The sequence below is a fragment of the Nerophis ophidion genome, linkage group LG20, assembly GCF_033978795.1.
Source record: "Nerophis ophidion isolate RoL-2023_Sa linkage group LG20, RoL_Noph_v1.0, whole genome shotgun sequence".
NCBI lineage: Eukaryota > Metazoa > Chordata > Actinopteri > Syngnathiformes > Syngnathidae > Nerophis > Nerophis ophidion.
In genome coordinates this window covers 18,717,468-18,744,410 of record NC_084630.1, presented here as the reverse complement: position 1 = coordinate 18,744,410, position 26,943 = coordinate 18,717,468, and the positions used below count along the sequence as shown (strand labels likewise).

At 44.1% G+C, this 26,943-nt stretch overlaps 1 protein-coding gene across 5 annotated transcripts in view; it reads right to left on the bottom strand.

Annotated features, from left to right (window-relative positions):
* Window positions 1–26,943, bottom strand: part of card14 (caspase recruitment domain family, member 14) — a 123,006-nt gene that overhangs the window by 56,557 nt on the left and 39,506 nt on the right. For all 5 annotated transcript variants that reach the window (XR_009803113.1, XM_061880639.1, XM_061880641.1 and 2 more), the window contains 7 exons: window positions 26,716–26,853; window positions 26,315–26,640; window positions 24,143–24,301; window positions 23,936–24,055; window positions 16,978–17,103; window positions 1,240–1,380; window positions 1,059–1,166 (listed from right to left, as the gene is read on the bottom strand). Coding sequence is in view for 4 of the 5 variants with exons in the window: in XM_061880639.1 (XP_061736623.1) it covers window positions 1,059–1,166; window positions 1,240–1,380; window positions 16,978–17,103; window positions 23,936–24,055; window positions 24,143–24,301; window positions 26,315–26,640; window positions 26,716–26,853 (1,118 nt within the window). In the remaining variant the exon portion in view is untranslated. The remainder of the gene's footprint in view (window positions 1–1,058; window positions 1,167–1,239; window positions 1,381–16,977; window positions 17,104–23,935; window positions 24,056–24,142; window positions 24,302–26,314; window positions 26,641–26,715; window positions 26,854–26,943) is intronic.

Here is a 26,943-nt window from a genome sequence, read left to right as displayed (position 1 = left end):
TGTGAAGCGACCGGAATGAGAATCAGCACCTCCAAGTCCGAGTCCATGGTTCTCGCCCGGAAAAGGGTGGAGTCCCATCTCCGGGTTGGGGAGGAGACCCTGCCCCGAGTGGAGGAGTTCAATTACTTAGGAGTCTTGTTCACGAGTGGGGGAAGAGTGGATCGTGAGATCGACAGGCGGATCGGTGCAGCGTCTTCAGTAATGTGGACGTTGTACCGATCCATTGTGGTGAAGAAGGAGCTGAGCCGGAAGGCAAAGCTCTCAATTTACCGGTCGATCTACGTTCCCATCCTCACCTATAGTCATGACCTTTGGGTCATGACCGAAAGGATAAGATCACGGGTACACGTGGCCGAAATGAGTTTCCTCCGCCGTGTGGCGGGGCTCTCCCTTAGAGATAGGGTGAGAAGCTCTGCCATCCGGGAGGAACTCGAAGTAAAGCCGCTGCTCCTCCACATCGAGAGGAGCCAGATGAGGTGGTTTGGGCATCTGGTCAGGATGCCACCCGAACGCCTCCCTAGGGAGGTGTTTAGGGCACGTCCAACCGGTAGGAGGCCACGGGGAAGACCCAGGACACGTTGGGAAGACTATTTCTCCCGGCTGGCCTGGGAACGCCTCGGGATCCCCCGGGAAGAGCTAGACGAAGTGGCTGGGGAGAGGGAAGTCTGGGTTTCCCTGCTTAGGCTGTTGCCCCCGCGACCCGACCTCGGATAAGCGGAAGAAGATGGATGGATAAACTATTTTATACTACATTTCAACACAGGTACCAACCGAATCTCGAATATGGCCTACCGTTGTTCCTCATTTGTAGTTCACACCTAACAGACAGGGATTACATGATTGCTGGCTGCTTTCCAGTATTGTGAAATGCATGCGGTTAACTGGGCTAGTCAAGAATGTTAACAAGCAGTTCGCCGTTGTGAAGCCATCAAAAGTGTGTTATGTTGCTCGTGAATGAGGAAATGTTTTCAGACATAGGATCGCATTTCCAAAAAAACTTCCCTTTAACTTAACATGGCACATATTTCAAGCATCTCAGCAAAACCTCATTGGCGCACCTCTGAGGAAAAGCGATTTGGCGATGAAGGATTGACTGCGTCCTTGCGACAAAGCTTGCGTCTGTTCGGGATCGAGGAGTGGTCACACTTACAGGCAATCCCACTCACCTGTAAATAAACGATTATACGTCATTGAAAATTTCTCTTGGTCTTACGCTGGCGATGTTGAGTCAGATATTACATCAGAGCTCTGAGGGTCTTTGCTGCATTTGTCGTGCAAGCTAAAAGCTTTCTTGAGCTCCATTATCTGAGACCTCAGGCTGTCCTTCTCAGCCAGAATGGAGGCTATCTGGATCTGTGCTTCGTTTCGGGAGAGGAATGCCTGCAGAGACAGAGGTGCCATTTACTGAAATCATTCAAGCAATCATTAACTGCACTGAGGATGTCTTAAGATACAGTAGTCAATGATTTAATTGAGTCCCTCCAGAGCATACTTGCAAACCCTCACAATTTTTCCAGGAAACTCCCAAATTTCAGTGCCCCTCCCGAACATCTCCCAGGGCAACCAATCTCCCGAATTTCTCCAGATTTAGGGGGCATGCCTTAAAGCCACTGTCTTTAGCATCCTCTACAACAGGGGTCACCAACGCGGTGCCCGCGGGCACCAGGTCGCCCGTAAGGACCAGATGAGTCGCCCGCTGGCCTGCTCTAAAAATAGCTCAAATAGCAGCACTTACCAGTGAGCTGTCTCTATTTTTTTTTATTTTTTTTTATTTACTAGCAAGCTGGTCTCGCTTTGCTCGACATTTTTAATTCTAAGAGAGACAAAACTCAAATAGAATTTGAAAATCCAAGAACATATTTTAAAGAATTGCTCTTTACTTGTTTGAATAAATTCATTAATTTTTTTTACTTTGCTTCTTATAACTTTCAGAAAGAAAATTTTAGAGAAATAATACAACCTTAAAAATGATTTTAGGATTTTTAAACACAGATACCTTTTTACCTTTTAAATTCCTTCCTCTTCTTTCCTGACAATTTAAATCAATGTTCAAGTACATTTATTTTTTTATTTTAAAGAATAATAAATACATTTTAATTTAATTCTTCATTTTAGCTTCTGTTTTTTTCAACAAAGAATATTTGTGAAATATTTCTTCAAACTTATTATGATTAAAATTCAAAAAAATTATTTCAGCAAATCTAAAACATCTGTAGAATCAAAATAAAATCTTATTTCTGTCAGGCTTTCCCCTGACAGTTTGTCTATGTTTTAGTTTTTTCCTCTGCATTTGTCTGTTTCTTCTGTGTTTAGTATCTCCTGTCTTTAGTTCCTGTCTAGTGCTCTTATTTTGTCAGCTTCCTGTCTTGTGCCCTGAGTGCTGTGTTCCTCCTCAGCTGCAGCTGATTGGCACCTGTTGCCAATCAGCCCGCTCCTAATTGTACCTGCTTTGTCTTGTGTCAGTTGCTGGATCATTGTATTGTCGTTGCCACATGTCAGTCATGTCGTGCTACCTGTCGTGTCGTTTTGTTACAGCTACTACCTGTCGTGTTACATTTTTTCCTGGTCGTCGTAGCGGTAAGCTGTTTCTGTTAGCATTAGCCATTTGCAGTTTTTCCTGTGTGCTAGCCTTCTAGCTTCCACGTTAGGTCCTTTTTTGTTTCTTGCTAGCTTCTATGCTAAAGACCCTTAGTTTGTCATTCCGCCCATCTGCGCGCTTTTTGTTGGTCCTTGTTCTATTTATTTAAATTAAATCATGTTTTCCCATTCAATGCCTGCCTCCATCTCTGCATATTTGGGTTCGACAACAAATAACTCTGACAATTTCAAAGTCTTTTGAATTTCTTTTAAAAAAAAATTCTGGAGAATCTAGAAGAAATAATGATTTGTCTTTGTTAGAAATATAGCTTGGTCCAATTTGTTATATATTCTAACAAAGTGCAGATTGGATTTTAACCTATTTAAAACATGTCATAAAAATTCTAAAATTAATCTTAATCAGGAAAAATTACAAATTATGTTCCATAAATTCTTTTTTTTAAATTTTTTCTAAAAGATTCAAATTAGCTAGTTTTTCTCTTCTTTTTTTCGGTTGAATTTCGAATTTTAAAGAGTGGAAATTGAAGATAAAATATGTTTCAAAATGTAATTTTAATTTTTTTGCCTGTTTTCTCCTCTTTTAAACCGTTCAATTAAGTGTTTTTTTTTCATCTTTTTGTTCTCTACAAAAAACCTTCCGTAAAAGGAAAAAATAATGTACGACGGAATGACAGACAGAAATACCCATTTTTTTATATATAAAGATTTTTTTATCAAAGGTAAATTGAGCAAATTGGCTATTTCTGGCAATTTATTTAGGTGTGTATAAAACTGGTAGCCCTTAGCATTAATCAGTACCCAAGAAGTAGCTCTTGGTTTCAAAAAGGTTGGTGACCCCTGCTCTACAACCTCTACCAGTCACATGATATATGTAGCTTTTACACACAGACAAGTGAATGCCATGAATACCTGGCCAACAGCCATACAGGTCACACTGAGGGTGGCCGTATAACAACTTTGACACTGTTGCAAATATGGGTCACACTGTGAACCCACACCAATCAAAAATGACAAACACAAATCGGGAGAACATCCGCACTGTAACACAACATAAACACAACAGAAGTGAAGTGAATTATATTTATATAGCGCTTTTTCTCTCGTGACTCAAAGCGCTTTACATAGTGAAACCCAATATCTAATTTTTACATTCAAACCAGTGTGGGTGGCACTGGGAGCAGGTGGGTAAAGTGTCTTGCCCAAGGACACAACGGCAGTAACTAGGATGGCGGAAGCGGGGATCGAACCTGCAACCCTCAGGTTGCTGGCACGGCCACTCTACTAACCGAGCTATACAAATACCCAAAACCCCGTGCAGCACAAACTCTTCCGGTATGCTACAATATACAACCCCCCCCCCCCCCCCCCCACCCCGCTAACACCAAACCCCGCCCCCACCAGTATCCAATCACGGCGTAAGGCCAGCTAGAAGGCCTTACTAACTCGTGATCTGATTGCCTGTGGCACTTATCTATCAACTGTTTGTGTCCGCCTGCATAGTTGATTCTGAAAACCGTTTCCTCTTCTGTACTTTTTAGAAGTCAAACAATCCAGGTAATGGGGACTCACTCCAAAATATCCCCGAATTTGTACTTTTAAGGGTTTTTATTGAACGTTTGATATCCACTCACTCTGGTGAGTCTGCCATTTGAATTATTTTAGATAGAACTGCCGCTTTAGACACAGTAAATCTCTAGTCGGTGGCTTGTGGGTTTAAGAGGCAAACCCTTAAACTGGTTCAAGTCATGTCTGACAAACAGCTATTTTAAAATCTGAATCGATGACTTCCGCCTGTGCTCCGTGTGTCCGGGGCTCGATTCTTGAATCTGTTGTGTTCTAATTTCACATCCTACTTATGGAACACATTTCAAAAGATACAATAAATCATATCCTCTTCATGCTTATGACACACAGTCTATCCGGAAAGTATTCACAGCGCTTTACTTCTTCCACATTTTGTTATGTTACAGCCTTATTCCATAAATTGGGCCGTTTCATGCATTCCACTTTGCCCACTTTTCTTTGCAGCATCTCTCAAGCTCATCAGATTGGATGGGAAGTGTTGGTTTTCCTCCGGGATGTCTCTGTAAATTGCTGCATTCATCTTGCCATCTAACCTGACACGTCTCCCAGTTCCTGCCGCTGTGAAACAATCCCACAGCATGATGCTGCCACCAATATGCTTCATTGTAGGTACGGTATTGGTCTGGTTATGAACGGTGCATGGTTTCATCCAAACAGTACGCCTGGCATTCACGCCAAAGAGTTCAATCTTTGTCCCCTTTTTGTTAATCAATTCCGCCTGGCCACTATACCATACAGGTCTGATAGGTAGATTGATGCATTAATCTTCTGTAATTCCATTGTGTACGATAGGAGGAGACGGGAGGGGTTATCTATTGTCATCCAAGACTTGCCCAAGCTCGATCCAGGACCAGCCCAACCCCAAGGCATCTTTTTCTTTTGTGTTAATGTGAGCGAAAACAATGGCTGTTTACAACCCCCCCCCCCCGTTCCTTTAGAAACAGCTGTTGTTATGTAATTAGGGAAAGTCCAAATAAAAAGAGGTGGCAAACAATCTTTTGCCAGAGCGTGCTGAGACACTGTACAAGGGAACAGTATCCAGGCGTCTCTCCTCAAATTGAGCCAAATTGAATTCGGTCTCTGTTTATTTCCTTGCCTCTTGTCTGTTTCAATAAATGTCATCGATGTTTAAACCTGACATAGCTAAAGACATATTTTGGTAATCACTTTATACTTTAAGTTCTTCATCAGGTACACAGCTACTCCCCCCTCCGTTTTTATTGATTCTTTCTTTTAAAGGTTCGAGACGTTCATCATAATTGTTCTTCTTTGTACTTTGTGAACACTAGCAGTTTGAAAAGTTTCTTGAACTGAATCATAATGGTGCTCTGTTTGATTTCCTTGCTTAATCCATTCCATAAACAAATTCCGCAAACAGACATTCTAAAGGTCTTAAGTGTTGTACGTGCATACAAATGTTTTAAATTAGATTCTCCTCTAAGGTTATATTTCTCCACTTTTGTTGAAAATAATTATTGTGCATTATAGTTTGCTTTGTACATAATTTTATCTGTTTATATAGTTAATTTCTTATGTTATTATTTGTACTATCTTCTGTGTGTTCTCTCCTAAACAAAATACAGTCGCATCATCTGCAACTAATACTAACTTTAAGTCCTTTGTAATTTCACAAATGTCTTTTATAAAAAGATTGAACAATTTTGGTCCAGGTATTGATCCCTGAGGTACGCCACAAAATATTTTCAGCTCTGTGGAAGGGTGTTCTCCTATCTGCACGTATTGCTTCCTTTTGGTTAAATAGCCTCATACCCAGTCCAAGACCAACCTTCTGATTCCATACCAATCACATTTGACGTTGAGATGTTGGCTCTGTATTGGTTGTCTGTGAGTATTTTGTTTTTATTTATGAATTTGTCTAATCTTTTGTGAAACAGTTTTTCAATGTTTTTTTTTAATTGTGAAAGTAGATTGTGTTTTGTCTCTGGTCTTCTGGTCTTATAAACTGGTATGATTTTTGTTATTTTCATTTTGAATTTGCTTGTTTGAAATGATAGGTTGCTGATACATGTTAAAGGTTCTCATTTTTTCAAGGTGGTTGATGTTTTTTTTCCCTAAGTTGTTTCAATGGACAATGTTGTCATAATACATCATGAACGTATTAAAATACTTAGCATTTGCATCATCTGTATCATTTTCACTGCAGACATTGTCCCAACTTTGATCTCTCAGATCATTCTTGAAAGCTGTCATACTTTGTTCTGTACATGATTCTATGAAATGGGTTTTTGTCATCAATTATCCTCTTCATTTAGTTTCCATCATAGAAAATGAAAAGTCTATGACAACTGATGTTGGATATCACCAGACCACTATTGGTATTATTATCATCAAAACCATATTAAAAATGTTATAAATAAGTGTGGCGCTGTGTCCTGAGATGTTGCTTGGTCTTGTGATTTTAGGATGTAAACCCAGGCTCTACATTGTGTCCATAAAGTCATCTATGGGCTATGGTTTGTTCGGGTTCAAGAAGTCAATGTTGAAGTCTCCATGTAAGAAAGTTATTTTTTGACTGATTTCAGTAAAAATTGCCTTAATCCAATTCTCAAACTTATTAATGTATGACTTTGGTGATCTACTGTATATACGCAGCTAATTAATATGTTCTTGCTTTGTTCATGACATATCTCAATGTTGAGGGATCAGACAAAGAGCATCTCGAAGACCTCTGAAAAATACAAACAAAAGAGCCAGATTTCCCTTGCCCGGATGCGGGTACCAGGGCCGTGGGTGGGGCCAGGCCAGGCACAGCTCAAAGAGGCAACATGGGTCCCCCCTCTAATGGGCTCACGACCCATAGCAGGGGCCATAGAGGTCGGGTGCAATGTGCAATGGGACGGTGTGCCGCAGTGGGAGACTGGCCGTGCGCAACCCGAGGGTCCCTGGTTCAATTTCCACCTAGTACCAACCTCGTCACGTCCGTTGTGTCCTGAGCAAGACACATCACCCTTGCTCCAGATGGGTGCTGGTTAGCGCCTCGCACGGCAGCTCCCTCCATCAGTGTGAATGTGTGTGTGAATGGATAAATGTGGAAGTAGTGTCAAAGCGCTTTGAGTACCTTGAAGGTAGAAAAGCGCTATACAAGTACAACCCATTTATTATATAATGTGAGCTGGGCGGCAGCCGAAGGCAGGGCACTTGGCGGTCCAATCCTCGGCTCTTGGGACGTGAAACGTCACCTCGCTGGGAAGGAAGGAGCCTGACCTAGTGCACGAGGTGGAGAAGTTCCGGCTAGATACAGTTGGACTCACTTCGATGCACAGCAAGGGCTTTGGAACCAGTTCTCTCGAGAGGGGCTGGATTCTCTTCCACTCTGGCGTTGCCAGCAGTGCGAGGCGACAGGCTGGGTTGGCAATTTGTGTTGCCCCCCGGCTCAAAGCCTGCACCTTGGAGTTCAACCCAGTGGATGACAGGTTGGCTTCCCTCCGCCTTCAGGTGGGGGGGACGGGTCCTGACTGTTGTTTGCCAAACGGCAGCTCAGAGTACCCACTCTTTTTGGATTTACTCAAGGGAGTACTGGAGAGTGCGCCCCTGGGTGATTCCCTCGTTCTACTGGGGAACTTCAACGCTCATATTGACAACGACAGTGAAACCTGGAGAGGCGGGATTGGGAAGAATGGCCGCCTGGATTTGAACCCGAGTGGTGTTTTGTTATTGGAGTTTTGTGCTCGTCCATAACAAACACCATGTTCAAACATAAGGGTGTCCATATGTGCACTTGGCACCAGGACACCCTAGGCAGCAGTTCGATGAACCACTTTGCAGTTGTGTCATCGAATTTGCAGGTGAAGAGAGGGGCAGAGCTTTTTACCGATCACCACCTGGTGGTGAGTTGGCTCCAATGGTGGGGGAGGATGCCGGACAGACCTGGCAGGCCCAGATGCATTGTGAGGGTCTGCTGGGAATGCCTAGCAGAGTCTCCTGTCAGAGAAAGTTTCAATTCCTGCCTCCGGAAGAACTTTGAACATGTCACGAGGGAGGCGCTGGACATTGAGTCCGAGTGGACAATATTCTGTACCTCTATTGTCAAGGTGGCCGATTTGAGCTGTGGCCGCAAGGTGGTTGGTGGCCGTCGTGGCGGTAATCCTAGAACCCGCTGGTGGACACCAGCCGTGAGGGATGCCATCAAGCTAAAGAAAGAGTCCTATCGGGTTCTTTTGGCTCATAGGATTCTGGAGGCAGCAGACAGGTATCAACAGACCAAGCGGTGTGTGGCTTTAGCGGTCACGGAGGGAAAAACTCGGACATGGGAGGACTTCGGGTAAGCCATGGAAAACAACTTCCAGATGGCTTCAAAGCGATTCTGGACCACCATTTGTCACCTCAGGAAGAGGAAGCAGTGCACTGTCAACACCGTGTATTGTGGGGATGGTGTTCTGCTGACCTCGACTATGAATGTTGTGGATGGGTGGAGAGAATATTTCGAAGACCTCCTTAATGCTACCAACACATCTTCCTATGAGGAAGAAGTGCCTGGGGAATCTGTGGTGGACTCTCCTATTTCTGGGACTGAGGTTGCTGAGGTAGTTAAACAAACTCCTCGGTGGCAAGGCCCTGGGGGTGGATGAGATCCGCCCGGAGTTCCTTAAGGCTCTGGATGCTGTGGGGCTGTCTTGGTTGACACGACTCTGCAACATCGCGTGGACCTCGGGGGTGGTACCTCTCAGACCAGGGTGGTGGTTCCTCTCTTTAAGAAGGGGAACCGGAGGGTGTTTTCCAATTATCGTGGGATCACACTCCTCAGCCTTCCCGGTAAGGTCTGTGCAGGTGTACTGGCGAGCCCGACAAAATTAGATCCCTGCTTATTAACAACGGGTGTGGAAAGGATGCCAATCAGCAGCAGGTGAGGGGATAACTGCCTATAAGGAGACAAGCAGGACATTTAACCAAAATAAGAGCTCTGAAATAAACACAAACAGAAATGAAGGGACAGATCGTCAAACTATCCTTTTTTCTGAGATAATCACTTTGAAGGGTTCTTTTAAAAATTCAAAATGTCAAAAAATGCTTCACATTGTTGTCATTTGAATCCAAACTTCTGCTGTTAAAATGAAAAATAGTTAGATTTTTATTTTAATGTTTCCGTTTTATTGTTCATCTGCATATTAAAAACAATTATTCTTGGTATGAAATAGAAACATTTTCTTCTGGTTCTATATCCGAATCTAATTCTGGACCATTATGATCTATGTTGCTGAAGGTTTTCAGTTCCATACATTCCTGTTCACCAATCATTTATGTTGCCCTATGGACGTCTATAAGTGTAGACGAATGTGCACCAGAGTACAGATCTTTTTGTTCGGTAATCCCTTGGAGTGTTGTAATTTTGTAGTTGAATGTCGATGTATGTTTTCCTACTGACTTCATGATTGTTGCATTTTTTGTGGTTGCTTTAGGAGTTTCAATGTTTGTCCAGATCCTTGATGTCTTTGACAAATAGTACTCTTGTGTCTGGACCCCCAATTAGTTTGATGTAGATTTTGCAGTTGGCACTTGAGGTTCCCTGATATATGTATATATATTCACCCAGTCCCTCTCCCAGGCCGTCATCCCATCATGCCTGAAGACCTCCACAATAATCCCGGTGCCGAAGAAGAACTCTGTCAGATGTCTGAATGACTACCGTCCAGTTGCACTTACACCTATAGCTATGAAGTGCTTCGAGAAGCTGGTACGGACCCATATCACCTCAGTCCTCCCTCCAGAGCTAGACCCACACCAGTTTGCCTACAGAGCCAACAGGTCCACAGAGGACGCTATCGCCACAGCCCTACACTCCTCCCTGGGTCACCTGGAGACGGGGGGGAGCTACGTGCGGCTGCTTTTTGTGGATTATAGTTCGGCATTTAACACCATTATTCCTGATAGACTGGTGTCCAAACTGTCAGACCTGGGTCTCTCGAACTCCATCTGCATGTGGATTAAGGACTTCTTATCCAACCGCCCCCAGAGGGTGCAGTTGGGTCGCCACATGTCATCAAGCCTGCACCTCAGTACCGGCTCTCCACAAGGCTGCGTGCTGAGCCCCCTTTTCTACTCCATCTACACATACGACTGCACACCTGCCCACTCCAGCAACTCCATCATCAAATTTGCGGATGACACCACCGTAGTGGGGCTCATCTCGGAGGGAGACGAGGCTGCATATCGGGATGAGGTGGAGAAGCTGTCGGATTGGTGCAAAGTCAACAACCTGGCCCTGAACACCTCCAAGACCAAGGAACTGGTCATAGACTTCAGGAGGGAAAAAAACGGACATCCTGCCCCTGATCATCAGTGGTGACTGTGTGGAGAGGGTCTCCGACTTCCGCTCCCTGGGAGTCCACCTGGCCGACGACCTATCCTGGAGCACCAACACCACGGCTACCATCAAGAAGGCACACCAGAGACTGCACTTCCTGAGAATACTCAGGAACAACCACCTCTCACAGGAACTGCTGGTGTCCTTCTACCGGTGCTCCATTGAGAGCATCCTGACCTACTGCATCTGCGTGTGGTTCAGCAGCTGCACGGCCGCAGAGAGAACGGCGCTCCAGAGAGTCATAAAGACCACCCAGAAGTTAATCGGATTCCCCCTCCCCCCCCCTGGCTGACCTGTACAGCTCCCGCTGTCTCAGGAAAGCACAGAGCATCCTGAAAGACCCATTCCACCCCGGGCACAGCCACCTGGAACTGCTACCCTCAGGCAGACGCTACAGGGTGCTAAAAGCGAGCACCAATAGACTAAAAAATAGCTTTTACCCAAGAGCCATAGTAGCATTAAACAGGCACTGAGTCAGCACAATATGTCCATCATGTCCTCATGTGTAATGTTTAAATGTTTTTTCTATTTTTTCGGACTACAATGTGAAATAATGTTTTATGTATGTGTGTATATGTATTCATATGCATGCAGATATGCATCTGTGTGGATACATATACATATACATAGATACATCTGTCATCTCTATCTTTTTTTTTACTATTTATACTACCATATTGTATATGCACCTTAGGAGGAGCTGCTCCAATTTCGTTGTTCTTTGAACCTGTTCATTGCAATAATGACAATAAAACTCTATTCTATTCTATTCTATTCTTCTATTCTATATGTCCACCGTTATCTTTCTTGGAGATTTCAGCATTGCGTTCAGTTCACATGTACACATGTGCGCCTTTCAGCTTTTTTCCCCTGTGTCAGCAATGCCATTTTGGATTTTTTGTTGGGGAACTTAACAATGGTGACTGGCGTGGTGTTGTTGCGTCTTCTATTCAGTGAAATAAACGCATCAATGGTGTCAATATTGACATCAATTCCCTTTGATTGCAGAAAGTTAAATGATAAATGGGTTGTACTTGTATAGCGCTTTTCTACCTTCAAGGTACTCAAAGCGCTTTGACACTACTTCCACATTTACCCATTCACACACACATTCACACACTGATGGAGGGAGCTGACCACTTGTTGCTCCGTTGAAGTGTTCTTGTGATCTGGTTCTCTTCTGTTGTCAACTGCTCTTGCATTGGATCAAGGATCGATGCGTCGCCCTGTGTAAACCGATTCATTTCCTCTTTGATGTTTTCCAAAATACTGATATTCCCCAGATTGGTGACGTCTTCATGTTGTCTGGCATTGAGCTTTTGTCTCAATGCAGCCATCTCCTCCCAATGGGACACTGCTGTTGTCCCAATGGATGTTGGCATTCTACTGTTTCATTCTCCTCTTTCAGCTTCTCCAGTCTTCTTTTTAATGCTGTATTGTATTCACTGAAAACCTTAACTTCTTCTCTGAACTTTCGAAATTCCATCCTATCATCCCAAGATTATTTGGGCTGTCTGAAAATCTGTTCTCGGAGATCTGTAACATCCCTTTGTACACCACTGACAATCTGTTCATGAAGATTGTTGACATTGCTTTGTACCTCATCAACATCGTTTTGTAGAGTTACTATTAAAGATTATACCTCTAGTAACTTGATCCCAAAGACTTTAAATACCATATTGTGGTTTTATTGTTACTTACTTACAAGTAAACTTCCCTAATAAGTGTGCAGAGTGTGTTTCATTATAAATTCATTTGTATTTATGTATTTTTTTCATTTTATACAATTTTTTTTTGTAAATTCTGCAGTTTGGCGCCCATTCCAGGAGATTGTGCCTCAGGCAGGAACCTAAGCCGGTTTTCCTCCAACCTGATGGAGCTTGAAAGGTGCTGCAAAAAGGAATGGGCTGAAACTGCATAAAGATAGGTGTGCCAAGCATTGCATTCAAAAAATACTTGAGGATGTAATTGCTGCCAAAGGTGCATCGACAAAGTATAGAGCAAGGGCTGTGAATACTTATGTAAATAAACCTTATCACAGTGTCATTGTTATCATTATTGTGCACCTCAGTATTTCTGACCTTGTAAAAATCTACACCCGTACACGGTCTCTGAGGTCTGCTGATTAATCTCTTCTTGTCGTCCTCACTACTCAATTCAAATCCAAAGGGAATCATGCTTTCTCTATGGTTGCTTCAAAGCTTTGGAACGATCTACCTCTTTTAAGACTTTTAATCACGTCTTAAACCAGCACGAGAGTCCGATAAATCAATACATCACACTTTATTTATGTACCTCTTAATCACAAGCGCATGAAAGGTGTTCAGAAACCACAACAACATCCCCTTATCTATTCTCAAGGCATTCAATCGTTCGCAACTGGACTGTTCGGTTTTGTCTTAGAAGACTTTCACCTCTCCCCCAAGTAGACTTAATCAGTTCATGCTCATAGACTTAGATTGCTCATATCTAGTCTTCGACTTAGAATAGTCAGAGCTAGTCTAGCAGCTGGTGCCAAAACCCCAACTATTTTTACTACAATGCAATGAAGGTGTGCCTGGGAAAAGACGGATCCGCCCTATTGTGGTGGGAAAAAAAAGATCTACTGTTCTGTCAATGACAGACACAAACATATTGTCATTCCATTTGTATCTATCTGAGAAACTCAGAGGATTTTTTAACCAACACAACATCCCAGTACACCTGATACCAACACCCTGAGACAGAGACTAGTGAATCCTAAAGACCGGACACCCCACACCCACAAAAACAATCTGGCGTATGCTATCCAGTGTAATGATGTATGCACTGATTCATATATTGGTGAAACAAAACAACCATTAAGCCGATGAATGGCACAGCATAGACGGGCAAACTCTTCAGGCCAAGACTCAGCTGTCTACCTGCACCTTAAGGAGAAACAGCACTCCTTAGAGAACAAAAATGTAAAGATTCTGGACAGGGAGGACGGGTGGTAAGAAAGAGCAGTGAGGGAAAGCTATCCATGTCAAGATTGAAAAACCCTTCCTGGACAGAGGAGGTGGTATGCGACACCACCTGTATACCACATACAAATCTGTCCTTTCAACCATTCCTAAAATACTGCAATTTAGCCTCCAACTAATAACAGGAGTTAGAAACATTCTGGTACCAGAACGGGACCAGTATGCCATTTGTGCCATGTGTTTACAATTGACTGGAATGCTTACGCTGGGGATTCCGACTATTTTGGACTACTAGTAGTCGATCCACAGTGATAACGAAGGTAGATTACACTTCAACGACTGTCGTTGCCTTTGACAGTAGGATTGTTCGTTTGCATCAAAGGTTTATTTTTCCACTAGGATAGGGCAAAAGCAATCTTGCCCAGAAGTACCCTCCTGGTTTTGGAATCTTACTAACAGGGGTTTTGGCAACAACGGCTAGAATAGATCTGAGCAATCTAAGTCTATGGGCACAAACTGATGAAGCCTACTCGGATGAGGGACTGAATGTCTTCTAAGATAAACCAAACAGTCCAGTTGCAATCGATAGAATGCTCTGAGCAGACAATGGCCTGGATGAATGAGAACATTCATGGACACTAAATCTACCCTAAATGTAATGTTAAATGTAAACATAAATGTTGAATCCAAATGTAAATGATCAATCTAAATCTAAATGTTCAATCCAAATCTAAATAATAAATGTAAATCTAAATGTTCAAATCCTAAATATATATCTAAATGTAAGCATGCTATGTTAAACCTAAACCTAAATGATGAATCTAAATCTTGAATCTAAATGTGAGCGCTACATGTTAAATCAAAACCTGAATGCTGAATCTAAATATAAATGTTAAATCTAAATCTTAAATCCAAATATTTAATATAAATCTTAATGTTAGATCTAAACCATAATGTTAAATGTAAATCTTAAATCCAAACCTAAACTCAAATGGTTTGTACTTGTATAACGCTTTTCTACCTTCAAGGTACTCAAAGCGCTTTGACACTACTTCCACGTTCGCCCATTCACACACACATTCACACACTGATGGAGGGAGCTGCCAAGCAAGGCGCTAACCAGCACCCATCAGGAGCAAGGGTGAAGTGTCTTGCTCAGGACACAACGGACATGACGAGGTTGGTACTAGGTGGGGATTGAACCAGGGACCCTCGGGTTGCGCACGGCCACTCTCCCCCTGCGCCACGCCGTGCCGAAACTTAAATCCAAATGTTTTTAATTTAAATCTTAAATCTAAACCTACATGCTAAATTTAAAATCTAGATTTTAAATCTAAATATTAAAACTAAATCTTAAATCCATATCTTAAATCTAAATGAGAGCACTGAATGTTAAATCCAAACCTAAACTTAAATCCAAACATTTAATGTACATTTTTAATCTAAACCTAAATGTTATATCTAAATTTAGATTTTAAATCTAAATGTTAAAAATAAATCTTAAATTAAAATCTTAAATCTAAATGAGAACAGTGAATGTTAAATCCAAACCTACATTTCAAATCTAAATCTTAAATCTACATCTAAATGTGGGCGCTAAAAATCTCGCCAGGTGTAAAGATAGATAATTCAATGCCGCAAAGACAGGCCCACATCTCTGCCTCTCAGCGCACAACAAACATAATCTGACTCTCGCCAGATCCTTGTATTTGACTGAGCTCCACACAAAGATCTGGGACTTCTGAATGGGAGATGTATTTCAGAAGGCGGGGCCTTGTAGAAAAAAAAAAAAAAAATCATTGTATGTGATAACTTGTCCGTTATCTTGAATGACGTGCCACTTCAACCACTCACATCAAAATCAACCCGTGATGCTGATGAGAGCCATGCTGGGAAGTCCAAAACAGAACAGCCGACATATTGGATAACGACAGAGCAAAAATATAGAGAACTTTTACTGAAACAACGCAGTCATGTCAGTAGACGATCGATGTTGTTTGTGCAAAGAAAATAAGTCAGCACACGACTACGTGAATCACACAGTCGCTTCAACGCAATGTCAGATCTATGAAATCCCGCCTGGCTATCCTGAAAGGTTCATTATTTCTTGCTATCTTGAAAGAGTTTGCATTGCCTCCGAGCCCAGATCCTGGTGTGGAGCTCAGCGAACTACAAGGATCTGGCCAAGTTACAACAAACACTATTACATATTTCTTACTGCGAAAGAAGGAAACAAAACAGATGGTTAATGACAAATTAGTGCCAATAAAGTTCCATGTTGTTAAAAATGTTAGCTTCAACCGTGTAAGAGTGTTGCATAGACATATCTGAAAACAAGACGCTCGAACTGATCACTTCTGTCTGAAATTGTTTCCCTGGCTTCGAGACTCTCTCGAAGGAAAGTGTGGCGAAGACACAACAAACTCCCTTCTTGTCTCTCATGGACCTGTTGACTTTGGATGAGCGACTGCACGATATCAAGGCCGAGGAACACACAAACATGCATCCACAAAAATATATGCCACACAAACATACCCCACACCCCCCAATCCAACGCCCTCGACGCAAATCCCATAGGGTTGATGAAAGGATGGTCAGCGCCTGAGAGCTGCGGCCTAACACCATGACCCCGCACTCCCTTCCATTTGTTGCTAGATATCTCGAGAAGTATGTTGTAATATGTATTTGTGCTTTTTTTCCCCACTCCAGACTATGCCCCCTTAGGAGCTCAGTCAAGATTGTATTTTTTTACTCATCCTTCCCCAGCGTTTTACTTTTTCCCCCGTCTTTTACGGGGCGCCTTGTGGCGACCCATCAGCGTTCCTGTTCTGTAACCCTGTACACTGACTGTTTGTCTAATCTTGAACGGGTTTGTGCTCAAAACAAAGTTTTGTTGTACTTGTGCAATGACAATAAAGACCTATCCTATCCTGCGTTTGAAGAGTAACGGAATTGATAATTACACCGAGGCCGTCAGGCATGAATACACCTATTTCTATTTCCATGTGTCTTTCACCATTTTGCCGCGCTGTCACATATGAACATTACATTGCTGTAAACAATGCGATCACAGTATATCCGGTAGAGTCTTGATACCAATCCCTGACTCAGCCACGGACAAAATAAGTAATAGGTCTCTGCGTTTTTGTAAGTTTTCATCTGTTTTGCTGTGGAGAATAACGTCTGGAGCACCAGATAGTTCGAGATGTCTGGGAACGCGACCGACGAATCACTTGGAAAAACTCTTTTTGATAACATATACGGAACATTTTAATGGTAAAACCTAGCCCCCTTTACGTACTCAGATAGTTTGCACAGGGTTTGGTACACGGTAGCCATATTGGTTTGGTAAACCAGTCAGAAAAAGTCACTTGACTGAATGCAACCTATACTTTGTTTGATTGGCTGAGACGAATCGCAGGGTCTTTCTGTACACTGCAAAGTGAGGCTTGTGGTGTCCGTTTTATATTATGTTCCCAATCATAGTTCATTGCAATACAAAGGCCTACATTGTTTTCCCTTTCTTACTTGGTCTCTTTCGGTTTGCAACTCTCTCATCTGGTTCTGGATCACAGTGCTCTTCTGTTGGTGCATGTTACAGTCCAGGGTCAGCTGATGCACTTGGACGGTCACACTTTCACTCTGATCCAGAAGCTAAACAACAATACACCAAAATGATCAATGTAGCACGGGAGAGTGTGTACACAAAATAGGATGTCAACATTCAAGCACAGTTGACCACTCACAGAAACCACAATCATATACAAACGTTTGTAGAACTGGGCAACAAAGGTGTTGGCACAACCATTCTTCAAACCATACTCAGTCAAGCAGGAGTACACGGTTTATTTTAAGGTCCATCCATCCGTCCGTTTTCTTCCACTTATCCGACGTCGGGTAGCCGGGGCAGCAGCCGGACGAGAGAAGCGCAGACTTCCCTCTCCCCAGCCACTTTGTCCAGCTCCTCCCAGGGGTTCCTGAGGTGTTCCCAGGCTAGCCGTGAGACATTGTCTTCCCAGCATTTCCTGGGTCTTCCCAGTCGGACGTGCCCTAAACACCTCCCTAGGGAGGCGTTCGGGTGGCATCCTGAGCAGATGTCCGAACCACCTCATCTGGCTCCTCTCCATGTGGAGGAGTAGCGGCTTTACTCTGAGTTCCTCCTAGATGACAGAGCTTCTCACCCTATCTCTAAGGGAGAGACTCGTCACCCGGCGGAGGAAACTCATTTTGGCCACTTGTACCCGTGATCTTGTCCTTTCAGTCAGAACCCAAAGCTCATGACCATAGGTGAGGATGGGATCGTAGATCGACCGGTAAAATGACAGCTTTGTCTCCCGGCTCAGCTTCTTCTTCACCATAACGGATTAATACAGCGTCCGCATTACTGAAGACGCCTGTCGGTCTCACGATCCACTCTTCCCTCACTCGTGAACAAGACTCCAAGGTATTTGAACTCCTCCTTGGGGCAGGGTCTCTTCCCCAACCCGGAGATGGCACTCCACCCTATTTGCTACAGTAAACATTGGGGCGGTATAGCTCAGTTGGTAAAGCGGCCATGCCAGCAACTTGAGGGTTGCAGGTTCGATCCCCACTTCCGCCATCCTAGTCACTGCCGTTGTGTCCTTGGGCAAGACACTTTACCCACCTGCTCCCAGTGCCACTCACACTGGTTTAAATGTAACTTATATATTGGGTTTTACTATGTAAAGCGCTTTGAGTCACTAGAGAAAAAGCGCTGTATAAATATAATTCACTTCACTTTACTAATACAGTTATGCTGCCACTGGCACCAGGGACATCTCTAGGATTACTTCTCTCTCGGGGCTATGCCAACCGAACGCCTCCCTAGGGTGTTTAGGGCACGTCAGACCGGTAGGAGGCCACGGGGAAGACCCAGGACACACTGGGAAGACTTTGTCTCTCGGCTGGCCCGGGAATGCCTCGGCATCCCCCGGGAAGAGCTGGACCAAATTGCTGGGGAGAGAAAAGTCTCGGCTTCCCTGCTTAGGCTGCTGAACACCGTGACCCGACCTTGGATAAGCGGAAGAAGATGGATGGATGGATGCATGTAGCAAATAGTCCGGAGCAGATAAGGTATGTACGATCGTTTTCTTCAAAATACGATCATTTTAAGCTTCTGGTACGGTAATTTGTCACTTCCCATCTGATCAGCCTGCTCAGAGGATTTGCATTGTAAGGACGTTGTATAGTTCTCGCTCTAGACCAGGGGTGTCAAATCTAAGGCCTGCGAGCCTGAAAAGGTTTCATCCGGCCCGCAGGAAGAGTTTGCTAAGTATAAAAATGAACCGAAATTATTGAAGGAAAGAAACATCTGTTATAAATGTGTCCACTAGATGTCGCAACAGCAATTCTTATTTGTAAAAGAGCGACATACAGTATGTACAAAATAAACCAGACAATGTTAGTATATCAGTCCCGGAAAATGAGCAAACAAGATAAATAACATCCGGTAATTTGATTTTGCTATTATCTTTTTATCCCCTTCCCCGTGGGACTTGACTGGGTGTGTTATGGACATTTTGGGCATCCCGGAACTTGCACGGCTGGCGGCGGGACTTGTTGGACTTATGCCAACTTTTCCAAATTACCTCCAGGGTTCCAGTCCCACAAGTCCCGCCGCCGGCCGCATAAGTCCCGGGGTGCAAAAAATTTCCAAAACGCATCCAACAAAATCCCACTTGAAGTGGGGGAGAAAAGTGAGAAAAGTCGTCAAAAGTCCCCAGAAATGTCCAGAATACCTACCCAGGTTGGAGTGCCACAAGTACTGCCACCTGCCGCGCAAGTCCCGGGATGCCCATAATATCCATAACACACCCAGTCGAGTCCCACGGGGTGGGGGGATAAAAGTTGGCAAAAGTCCCAAAAATGTTCAAAATACCTACCCAAGATGGAGTCCCACATGGAGTGGCACAAGTCTTAAGACCGGGTGTGATTTTTTAAAATTTTACCGACTTTTTTCATTTTTCTCCCCGCCTTCCCGTTGGACTTTGCTGGGCGCATATTAGGAAATTTTGGGCATCCCGGCCGGCGGTAGGACTTGCACGGCCTTCGGCGTAACATGTGGGGCTTGAACCTGGGTAGGTATTTTGAACATTTTTGGGACTTTTACCGACTTTTCCAACTTTTATCTCCCCCCACCCTTCCCCGTGGGACTCGGCTGGGTGCGTCACTATACACAGCGATTTTAAACTAGACAAACAAGTCAATGGCGTTTTAAAATCGTGTTTTTATCACCTTCGTCTTTTAGTAAAGGTTAAACCGTTTTTATCTTTTAACCTTTTTGAACAAGTCGTGAATGCTTTTATTTCAAGTCGCCTGGACTACTGCAATGCACTTTATGCTGGCATTAGCCAAAAAGCTCTCTCCCGGTTGCAGTTAGTCCAGAACGCGGCAGCACGACTTTTAACAAGGGCCAGGAAACACCAGCATATAACCCCAATTCTTCAGAGTTTGCACTGGCTCCCTGTTCATTTTAGAATTGATTTTAAAACATTGCTGTTTGTTTTTAAATCTTTACATGGACTGGCACCTCAATATATCTCGGACCTCATCCAAATTTACATCCCTGCGCGCGCTCTGAGGTCCGAGAGCCAGCTCCAGCTCGTGGTGCCCAAGACCAGACTTAAGACCAGGGGAGACAGGGCCTTCTCTGTGGTCGGCCCTAAGCTCTGGAACACTCTGCCGCTCCATGTTCAAACTGCTTCCACAATGGAGTGTTTTAAGTCTCGTCTTAAGACCCACTTTTATTCTTTGGCTTTTAACACTACGTGAGTTGTGTGGTCCTCTGTCCTCTGTTGTCCTCTGTGTTTTTTATACACTTTGATTTTTATTTTACTGTTTTAATTGATTTTACCTTTTAAAATAGTTTTTAATCATATTTGTTTTTATATTGTTTTTATTGGTTTTATTTTTATTCATTTTTTGTTTTATTCAGTCATTGGTGGAGCATAATATTGTTTTTAACATGGCTGTGCAGCACTTTGGAAACTTTATTGTTGTTTAAATGTGCTATATAAATAAAGTGGATTGGATTGGATTGTAATGGACATGTTGGGCATCCCGGGACTTGCACAGCCATACATAAGATTTTATGTTAGAGTGTTTTACTTGATTTCAGGGTTTTGGTCCTAAATGATCTCAGTAAGATACTACAGCTTGTTGCTGAGATGTGATGACCTATATTGAGACTTGTGGCATTCGAACGTGGGTGTGATTTTTGAAAATTTTACCGACTTTCTTCATTTTTCTCCCCGCCTTCCCATGGGACTTTGCTGGCCGCGTTTTGGACATTTTGGGCATCCCGGCCGGCGGTAGGACTTGCACGGCCTGCGGCGGAACATGTGGGACACGAACCTGGGTAGGTATTTTGAAAATTTTTGGGACTTTTGCCGACTTTTCCAACTTTTATCTTCCCCCACCCATCCCCGTGGGACTCGGCTGGGTGTGTTATGGGCATGTCGGGTATCCCGGGATTTTATGTTAGAGTGTTTTACTTGATTTAAGGGTTTTGGTCCTAAATGATCTCAGTAAGATACTACAGCTTGTTGCTAAGATGTGATGACCTGCTAGAAGGTATTTTTGTCCAAATGTCCAAAACACACCCAGCAATGGTGCACAGGAAGGCGGGAAAGAAGAGGGGAAAAGGCGGCCAAAATGGTCAAAAGTTTTGACCATTTGTAATGGTCAAAACAAATGGTCAATGTGCCACAAATGTCCAAAATACCTCTATTCCCACGAGTCCCGCCACCGGCCGCATAAGTCCAGGGGGGCAAAAAATGTCCAAAATGCACCCAGCAAAGTCCCACGGGAAGTGGGGGAGAAAAGTGAGAACATTTGTCAAATGTCCCCAAAAATGTTCAAAATACCTACCCAGGTTCAAGTCCCACAAGTCCCAGGATGCAAAAAATGTCCAAAACGCACTCAGCCAAGTCCCACGGGAAATGGGGGATAAAAGTTTGAAAAGTTGGAAAAAGTCCCAAAAATGTACAAAATTCCTACCCAGGTTCGAGTCCCACATGGAGTGCCACAACCCAGGTATGATTTTTAAACATTTTACCGACTTTTGGCACTTTTCTCCCCGCCTTCCCGTGGGACTTTGCTGGGTGTGTTATGGGCATGTTGGGCATCCCGGGACTTGTGCGGCCATACATAAGATTTTATGTTAGAGTGTTTTACTTGTTTTAAGGGTTTTGGTCCTAAATGATCTCAGTAAGATATTACAGCTTGTTGCTGAGATTTGATGACCTATATTGAGTAAAACATGCTTGAAGGTATTTTTGTCCAAATGTCCAAAACACACCCAGTTATGGTGCAAAGGAAGGCGGGGAATAAGAGGGGAAAAGACAGTCAAAATGGTGAAAAGTCCCAATTTTGTCCAAAATACTCCCCGGGTTCTAGTCCCACGAGTCCCGACGCCGGCCGCATAAGTCCAGGGGGGGAGAAAATGTCCAAAATGCACCCAGCAAAGTCCCACGGGAAGTGGGGGAGTAAAGTGGGAAAAGTCGTCAAATGTCCCCAAAAATTTTCAAAATACCTACCCAGGTTCAAGTCCCACAAGTCCCAGGATGCCAAAAATGTCCAAAAGACACTCAGCAAAGTCCCACAGGAAGTGGGGGATAAAAGTTGGGAAAGTTGAAAAAAGTCCCAAAATGTTTAAAAATTCCTACCCAGGTTCGAGTCCCATAGGGAGTGCCACTACCCAGGTATGATTTTTGAACATTTTACCGACTTTTGGCACTTTTCTCCGCGCCTTCCCGTGGGACTCGGCTAGGTGTGTTATGGGCATGTTGGGCATCCCGGGACTTGCGCGGCCATACATAAGATTTTATGTTAGCGTGTTTTACTTGTTTTAAGGGTTTTGGTCCTAAATGATCTCAGTAAGATATTACAGCTTGTTGCTGAGATTTGATGACCTATATTGCTTGTTATTACAGCTTGTTGCTGAGATTTGATGACCTATATGCTTGAAGGTATTTTTATCCAAATGTCCAAAACACATGGTGCAAAGGAAGGCGGGGAATAAGAGAGGAAAAGGCAGTCAAAATGGTCAAAATACCAATTTTGTCCAAAATACTCCCCGGGTTCCAGTCCCACGAGTCCTGCCGCCGGCCGTATAAGTCCCGGGGTGCAAAAAATGTCCAAAATACAACCAGCAAAGTCCCACGGGAAGTGGGGGAGAAAAGTGAGAACATTTGTCAAATGTCCCCAAAAATGTTCAAAATACCTACCCAGGTTCAAGTCCCACAAGTCCCAGGATGCAAAACATGTCCAAAAGGCACTCAGCAAAGTCCCACTGGGAAGTGGGGGATAAAAGTTTGAAAAGTTGGAAAAAGTCCCAAAAATGTACAAAATTCCTACCCAGGTTCGAGTCCCATATGGATTGCCACAACCCAGGTATGATTTTTGAACATTTTCCCGACTTTTGTCACTTTTCTCCCCGCCTTCCCGTGGGACTTTGCTGGGCACGTTTTGGACATTTTCAATCAATCAATCAATCAATGTTTATTTATATAGCCCCAAATCACAAATTTCTCAAAGGAATGTACAAACCACTACGACTACGACATCCTCGGAAGAACCCACAGAAGGGAAGGAAAACTCACACCCAGTGGGCAGGGAGAATTCACATCCAGTGGGACTTCAGTGACAATGCTGTCTATGAGAAACCTTGGAGAGGACCTCAGAAGTGGGCAACCCCCCCCCCCTCTAGGGGACCGAAAACAATGGATGTCGAGCGGGTCTAACATGATACTGTGAAAGTTCAATCCATAGTGGCTCCAACACAGCCGCGAGAGTTCAGTTCAAAGCGGATCCAAGACAGCAGCGAGAGTCCCGTCCACAGGAAACCATCCCAAGCGGAGGCGGATCAGCATCGTAGAGATGTCCCCAACTGATACACAGGCGAGCGGTCCATCCTGGGTCCCGACTCTGGACAGCCAGTACTTCAGTTGGGCATCCCGGCCGGCGGCTGGACTTGTGGGTCTCGAACCTGGGTAGGTTTTTTTGAAAATTTTTGGGACTTTTGCCGACTTTTCCAATTTTTATCCCCCCCTTCTCCGTGGGACTCGGCTTGGTGTGTTATGGGCATTTTGGGCATCCCGTGGCCGTACATAAGATTTTATGCTAGAGTGTTTTACTTGTTTTAAGGGATTTGGTCCTAAATGATCTCAGTAAGATATTACAGCTTGTTGCTGAGATGTGATGACCTATATTGAGACTTGTGGCACTCGAACCTGGGTGTGATTTTTGAACATTTTACCAACTTTTGTCACTTTTCTCCCCGCCTTCCTGTGGGACTTTTCCAAATTCGTTCTGGATACTTTGGGCATCCCGGCCGGCGGCGGGACTTGTGGGACTCGAAGCTGGGTAGGTATTTAGAAAATTTTGGGGACTTTTGCCGACTTTTGTGTCGATCATGTATCGTTAACATCGGGCAGTACCGCGTGGTCACAATCACAACACTCACATCTTGTTTTTCTTTGTGCAACTTTTCATTCTCTTCTCTGGAACACCTGAGCTTCTCCACAAGCTCGGCCTGGCTGTCAATCGCCTCGGCTACGTCACGGGGCAGAATGGCCTGTTGAACCTGAGAAAGTTCGGAGAGTGGATCAAATACAAAACGTGACAGCTGAAATAGTGATGGACTATTCAAAAGTTTATCCATTTGTCTTACCGGGTTTAATTTTTCTATCTTTTTCAGCTGGAAGCGTAGGGTCCTCACTTCTTCTTGAAGTTGGGAGGCTTCAGCCTGAGAGACGCATCTAAGAGAGCGCCGTTTTTGGAAGTCTCTTTCCGTCTCGGCCTTCTGCAGTTCTGTTTGAAGCTGATATGTCTGCCGTTATGCAAGACACAAGGACTATACATGAACATGGTGCAACATTGATACAGCAACATCTAAGTACGAACCCCAAAACCAGTGAACGTTGTGTAAATCATAAATAAAAACAGAATAGAATGATTCGCAAATCCTTGTCAACCTATATTCAATTGAATGGACTGCAAAAACAAGATACTTAACGTTCGAGCGAGTAAACTTTGTTATTTTTCGCAAATATTAGCTCATTTGGAATTTGATGCCTGTGACATGTTTCAAAAAAGCTGGCACGGTTGGCAAAAAAAGACTGAGAAAGTTGGGGAATGCTCATCAAACACTTATTTGTAACATCCCACAGGTGAACAGGCTAATTGGGAACAGGTGGGTGTCATGATTGGGTACAAAAGCAGCTTCCATCAAATGCTCAGTCATTCACACATGGGGTGAGGGTCACCACTTTGTGAATAAATGCATGAGCAAATCGTCCAACGGTTTAAGAACAACATTTCTCTACCAGCTATTTAAAATAATTTTGGGATTTCACCATCAAAAGCTTCAGAGAATCTGGAGAAATCATTGCACGCAAGCGGCAAGGGTGAAAACAATCCCTCAGGTGCTGCTGCATCAAAAAGTGACATCTGTGTGTAAAGGATATCACCACACGGTTTCAGAAACACTTCAGAAAACCACTGTCACTAACTACAGTTTGTTAATTATAAACTGGAGTCATTCTGCCCTGCTCTAACGTATTTGAATGTACTGCAAGATAGTGGTGAGTGCTTGAAGTGGCCTAGCAGTCGGTCAGAGCTTCTGAAATTCTGCGTTGAGACAGGGCACCTCCGTTCACTGCATGCTGCAAAGTGTGTGCCATGCCGGGCGGACTGTCCACACCAAACTTCACCGTAGCTTTTGACATACTGCGTGCGTTGTCCCTGACCAGCCTGGGGTGGTTTTTGTTGTATTTTTGTTCTTTCTCAGCGGAGGCTTTAAGTGACAACTGTGTGGTACTACTTTTTTTCGGTGTTTGCTTTTCATCCATCTTCCGCTTGTATTCATGGTGTATCTCCTTATGTGGGATCGAATTGCTCATATTAAAGGAAGGCGTCCTGGTTCTTCCTCGCATAACCAACTTTTTGCATACATTGCAAATTGCCAATTTTCTCTAAGATAATCCCAAACCATCCATGCATCCATCCATTTCTACCGCGTATTCCCTTTGGGGTCGCGGGAGGCGCTGGTGCCTATCTCAGCTACAATCGGGCAGAAGGCGGGCTACACCCTGGACAAGTCGCCACCTAATCACAGGGCCAACACAGATAGACAGACAACATTCACACTCACATACACACACTAGTGCCCATTTAGTGTTGCCAATCAACCTATCCCCAGGTGCATGTCTTTGGAGGTGGGAGGAAGTCGGAGTACCTGGAGGAAACCCACGTAGTCACGGGGAGGACATGCAAACTCCACACAGAAAGATCCCGGGCCCGGGATTGAACCCAGGACTATTCGGGACCTATGTATTGTGAGGTAGACACACTAATCCCTTTTCCACTGTGCTGCCCTCCCAAACCATAGACATGGTTTTGTTAGTCAGTTACCGAGCGAGTTCGCTTGTTCGCCACAGCTACAGCACCAGCAACAACACACTCTTATTGTGGTTATGCTACGCTCGCGGCTGTTTGATCAGGACATCAAGTGTCGCCAGTAAACCGTCCGTGTAGCGCTCCCTTTGAAACCGATACTGATAATTTCCGATGTTACATTTTTAAGCAATTATCGGACATCTCTACTAATATTATAAATGGTTAATATCGGTATTAGCCAAGCCCTGCGATGAGGTGGCGACTTGTCCAGGGTGTACCCCGCCTTACGCCCGAATGCAGCTGAGATAGACTCCAGCACCCCCTGCCACCCCAAAAGGGACAAGCGGTATAAAAAGGGATGGATGGATAGATAGTATTAGCCAATAACGGTATCGTATCAAACGTGAAAAAAGGACACTGATAGATATTATTATTGTTTACATACCTGCAGGTTGAGGTCATGGAGGCGCATGTTCATGGCCGATTTCTCCTCGATGGCCGCCGTGTAGCGCATGTACAAGTCGCACTTCTCGTCCTTGAGGTTGGCGACTTCCCGTTGCAGCGTGCTCGCGTGTCTCTGCAGGCGCTCACACTCAGCCTGGAGGCGGCTGGAGCTCTCCTCGCGCTCCACAACCAGCTGGATCTCAGACTCCAAGGAAGCACAGCGAGCGTTCATTTTCCCGTTTTCGCTGCGAGTTTCCTGGAGCTCATTCTGCATCGCAGTGACGGCTCGGATAAGGTACTCGGTCAGTTCTGAATACTTTATCAGGCCTGTTGGGGAAGGTCAAACTTCAGTCGAGACATGTCGTAGGAGCTTGTTCCGTGAAAATGATTGAGGTAACAAACCACTGAATCTTGACGGTTCAGAGCTGGGTTTGCGTCCAGTAACTTGAGTGTACAGGGTCGGGTAGTGGATCATCAGGCTTTCCAGTAAAGCCACAGCACCGTTTCTACCCTGCGTTCGAAGTAGATCCATCATGTGGCCTGGAAACATTTTAAAGGGGAACATTATCACCAGACCTATGTAAGCGTCAATATATACCTTGATGGTGCAGAAAAAAGACCATCTATTTT